This window comes from Rhyacophila brunnea, unplaced genomic scaffold, assembly GCF_057557595.1.
Source record: "Rhyacophila brunnea isolate RB1 unplaced genomic scaffold, BYU_Rbru_1.0 scaffold_16, whole genome shotgun sequence".
Classification (NCBI taxonomy): Eukaryota; Metazoa; Arthropoda; class Insecta; order Trichoptera; family Rhyacophilidae; genus Rhyacophila; species Rhyacophila brunnea.
In genome coordinates this window covers 11,468,597-11,473,649 of record NW_028232816.1, presented here as the reverse complement: position 1 = coordinate 11,473,649, position 5,053 = coordinate 11,468,597, and the positions used below count along the sequence as shown (strand labels likewise).

The 5,053-nt window shown below is 34.4% G+C and overlaps 1 protein-coding gene across 1 annotated transcript; it reads right to left on the bottom strand.

The window, feature by feature from the left end:
• Positions 1–327: 327 nt before the first annotated feature.
• LOC147074376 (ATP-dependent (S)-NAD(P)H-hydrate dehydratase-like) lies at positions 328–4,518 on the bottom strand. Its single transcript, XM_085943501.1, has 2 exons — positions 4,144–4,518; positions 328–2,774 (listed from the first exon to the last, which is right to left on the bottom strand). The coding sequence occupies exons 1-2, from the start codon at positions 4,405–4,407 to the stop codon at positions 2,022–2,024; spliced, it is 1,017 nt and encodes a 338-aa protein (XP_085799627.1). The 5' UTR covers positions 4,408–4,518; the 3' UTR covers positions 328–2,021.
• Between the last annotated feature and the right edge of the window lie 535 nt (positions 4,519–5,053).

The following is a 5,053-nucleotide window of genomic DNA, read 5'->3' as shown; positions in this document are numbered from 1 at the left end:
TGGCAACTTGGCAAAAATCAAAGAAAAGTTGAAACAATTATTTTTTATTGTCATCAAAATATCGACTATTTTTACATTTTTAATAATATAACATTCTGGGTTATTATAATAAAAGTGTATCGATTATTTAAAAAGATCTAATTGTAGCTATTTGGTTATTTTTTATTAGATTGCGTATTTTGTTGTTAGATGTCACTAGTAGGTACCATAAACACAAACACCTAGGCTTAAACTACTACACCAACATGGATAAAACAATATTTTTATGCGGGGAGAGGACTTTGCTATATTAAAAAACGGGTGTCCACGAGTTTTTTTTATTATTTTAACAAAACAATTAAATTAAACATTATTTCAAAGAATACCAGTAGCGAAGGGTGGATATAGGCTGTGATACTCCATAAATAGTGCACATTGAACTTTGATATTCATTCGTATTTGTTTTTACTAAGACTACAATTGTTTATTATATGTGGTGTCGGTTGGTTTTTAAAAATCAATTTAAACTCTGCCTAACCAAACCAAAATATTTTGGTATACTTTGGGCGATACGATAAAATTGTGCACACCTTTTCATTCATACTTATTTGTTTTCATTGGATTAAGAATACATATTACTTAAACGTCATATTGTTGGTTACTTACACATTTTTTTTTAAATTCATTAAGCTCTGCCTAACCAAACTAAAATAGATAAAACATATTATTATGTCTATAAAATATCGAAAGTTATGTATAAATTAATTGCATAATTTTAGATTCTTTATAGATAGAAGAGTGTATTTTGACTATCATCTATTATGGTTTGGGTTCGCAGGGTTAAATTGAATTCGAATTGAATTGAATTGAGTCTTATTTCAATGAAAATAAATACGTATGACTGACAATGATTAGTATGCACTATTTATGGCAGAATTTAACAGCCTACTTCTTCCCTTCGCCACTGAAGAATACCATATCAGTTTGACACAGTTCAATAATACATTGGTATGTAAACTGTGCTATTATACTATTAAAAATAAATCTCGATTTTAGTTCTCTCGAAAAATGGTTATCCGACTGTAGTAGGTATTGAATTGAATCAATCTACGCTAAGGGTGGCATTTTTTCCATGAAGTTTTTCATTCCAAAATGCATTGTTAAATTGAAAATCAAGTGGCCTCTTTTAGTGAAGTCTTCCAAATATAATAGTTAATCGGTAGAACAATAGCTCATATACGACGAACCAGTCAATCATCCAGAGACTGCAGATAGAGGAATTGCTCTCGACAATATGTTTGCGACTCATTCTACAGTTTTTGGACTGGATAACCTGGAGATACATGTAATTTTGGGTAGACTCCAGAGAAGGTGAAGTAAAGGAAGAGCGTTATCGCTATTTTTCTATAATCTAAAGTTGGCGCACTGGAGCTGACTAAGGCAGCCTTCAATCTGCCCTGAGAGAAGCAAATGATCGAGAGGGAAGGAAAGTCTTGTGGTGGGGGAGCGACCAAGAAAAGCGTGTCCGGAAACTTGTACGTATGCAGTTCGCCGTATCACACTTCACCGTGAAATGTTGTATCGGAAATATATGGCCGTATATTAAAGACTGTCCAACCATTTTGGGTCGTATAATACTGACATAAAATTCATGTCTAAATAAAACACGGTTCTTGCCGGCTTACACTTTACAGGAAGCCAGTAGCAAACAAATTTTGAAAATAGACGACATACTGGATTATTTGTTAGGTTAGGTTAGGTTTTCATTCTTGAATTTATGAATTTTGCCAAAATCAGCTATGAAAATTGAATTAATGTTCATATTGAATCTAATAAAATTGGAGACCGTATAGTATACGGTCATCTCTTTCCGATAGAAAACTCACGGCGAACTGTGCCACGGTGAAATGTTTTACGTACAATTTACATGTGACCCAAGAAGAGATATTTACACATTAGCGTGATACAACATCCACTAGTATAGAACAAAATAATTACATTTGTGACCTGATGTACCATTGAAAGTGAGGACTATGAAACAATTACCCCATGCCGTAGAGAGCTTCGTGAATTTTTTCAATCATATCTAAAGTAGTTGTGCTTCTTTCGTTATCTTCTAATGCCAATTTGTTGATCTTCCTCACCATCTTTGATGCACCGTACGTGGCGACAGCTGCAGGGAACATAGCTCCACGATTCACCGTTTCATTGGCAGGCAAATTTTTTAAAGCCCAAAAGAAATAAACGGCAGCGGCTCCAGAGACGAGCTCATCCTGTTTGGCAGTTCTTCTCGTCGGTATCAATTTGCTATTACTCCAAGAAGCCATCGGATTTGCACTCACGGCTGTGTCAGTGCAACCGGTTCTCATTATCATAAAGTTGTCATAATTTTCAAACTTAATATGCACTCGGCCATCTGGAATAATGCTGCCATCTTTTATTAACGGATAAAACTTTTCGAATTGTTTCTCATTCGTGATCATTATCACCCCTGGAGAGGGGAATTTAAAAAGTAAATTTACAACGTGTTGCGTTAGAAAAAACTCATCCAAGTGTAGAATGAGAGGTATCTTATGGTTCTTGCATATCAAAAAAACACCGTTTAAAACGTCGAAGCCGTAATGGATTTCATCCAGTCCTGGACCAAGGACAATGACATCCATTTTTTGGATGATCGCGGCCGCGTAATGCCACGCAGTGTCCAGGATAGGGTGAACGATAATGTCAGGACTGTAAGATTGAATAGAGGGCCCCGCCGCGTTGAAACAGATTACGTGGACAACGTCAGCGCCAACCTAAAAAATAATATTTGAACAATTTTTAGTTAAAGTATTTTGTACCCCTACTTGGCATTCATATAAAGACGATAGGGTTGCAACCAAGGCCTGAACAAAAACGAAACATAAGTTAGAAAGCATTCGGCATGCGTATATTCTCCGTAATATGTGTAAGAGTAATATAGAATTTCTACGGGTGAATTAAATATTTTTGTGTACATCGCCGGTAAATATTGGTTTAAATGACTCCATTCATTCAATAATTGCGAGCACGTATTGCTGAAATTATTATTTCTGTGCTAAATACAAAGTCAAAAGTAATTATTTTTAGTTAATTTAGTAGAAATTATGGTTAACTATGTTATGTTTAAATTTGGTAGCCGTACTGAGAAGCAATATGGTGGTATAACGTTTCATAGTTAAGTTAATAATAATAAAACTGAGATTCTACTGTGTGCTACACCCATGAAACACGGCTTCGTATAGCTAAACAATAAACACTCTCTTTATAATATTATTACTCTGAGATTGCAACCTTTTGACGTTGTTTTTTTTTTTTTAAATCGAACTTCTCTGTTTATTCTCTAATACCAACGATTCATTTTCTTTCTAATAGTTCTTCTATTGGCATGTTCAATATCTCCGTTTTCTAATGTCTACCTACTCAACTTCTTTTAATAATCTGATATGCTGATTATTATTATACTTACTTTTCTTTTATATTTTATTTCAAATTTAATGATAAATTGTATTTTGTTGTTGTCCTATGAATTATTGTGCATGATTGTAATATGTATTACCTATTATTCTGTGTGCTGTGATGTATTTTATATATTTGTTTAATATATGCATGCGCCGTTTATAAATACATAAAAAAATTCACACGTCATAATAATCGGAAATACATAGGTCCGTATAAGAAAACATCTTGACAATATCCTTTATTCGTGTGAATTGTTACTTAAAATTAAGGAAAAAAACCCGACGTCATTTAAGAATTAGGGTAATTAATATCCATTATTTATTATTATCTTAATTCAAAATCACAAGAAATGGTCACCGGTGTTAACGAAATATGATAAACACCCCGGATATTTATTTTAATTTCGTGGTGATCAAGTATGCTGTAGGTAGTTAAATTTGTAAAGAACATTGGTAAGAATCTAGTCCCACCCAGTATCTGATAGTATTAATGTTTCTATGGTTACCAAATTAATCACACTAAAATTATTATTGTGAAATTGCAGTCAAATATTTACTAAAAGTTTGTGCGTATTACGGTCTTTTTCTATTGTTCTAACTGTGTGTGGATTGTAAATTCTTTTATCTCTTCAATCCTGTCTATATGCTTACACCTTGATAACAAATTTAATTGACGTTGTCTCACCCTTAAAGCACTTAACGCGGTGATGTAAGCCTTCTCCGAATACGCATGTCCACCACCGACAACACCAACAGTCCCAAGGTATCCCTTCGGTTTGTCTGGTTCCAGGGGAGGAATAGCTTTATGGAGGACATTTGCGACGAGGGTGTCGTCCAGGGGAGTCGGTGTGCGGCAGTCTCCGTATCTGGAGTACGCTGGAGCGTCCATAGTTTGGCACCAAGCCCTGAACACCGCGAACGTTAAAAACGTAAACACAATAACCCTCATTTTATTTATATGTCTTTGTAACTTTGTAAATTTTATTTAAAGTTGTTTGACTGAATTTTGTTTTCATACTTTTTACACTAGTTTCACTCCGTTTATTGTAACTAAATAATAATACTTTACTAACTTAAATAAGTCTTATAATCATGTTATCAAAGAATAATTGACCCTTGACACAATTTTCTTCGTATCAGTTGTCTTGTATAGGTAAATAATCTCAGGCAGTTCCAAACAGTAGCGGATACATTAAATTTTACGTGTCCGGAAATGTGTACGTGTGCAGTTCGCCGTATCATACTTCACCGTGAAATGTTGTATCGGAAATATAAATGGTCCTATATTAAAGACTGTCCAACCTCTTTGAGTCGTATAGTACTGCGGTAAAATTCATCTCTAAGTAAAACGCGGTTCTTGTCGGTTTACAGGAAGCCAGCGGCAAATAAATTTTGAAAATAGCCAATATGCTAGATTATTTGTTAGGTTAGGTTTCCATTCTTGAATTCATGAATTTTGCCAAAATCGGCTATGAAAATAGAGATGACCATATAGTATACGGTCATCTCTTTTCAATAAGAAAGCTCCCGGTGAAATGTAATACGTACACTTTACATCTCACCGTCGCTCAAAGAGTAGACAACCGCTGTACACA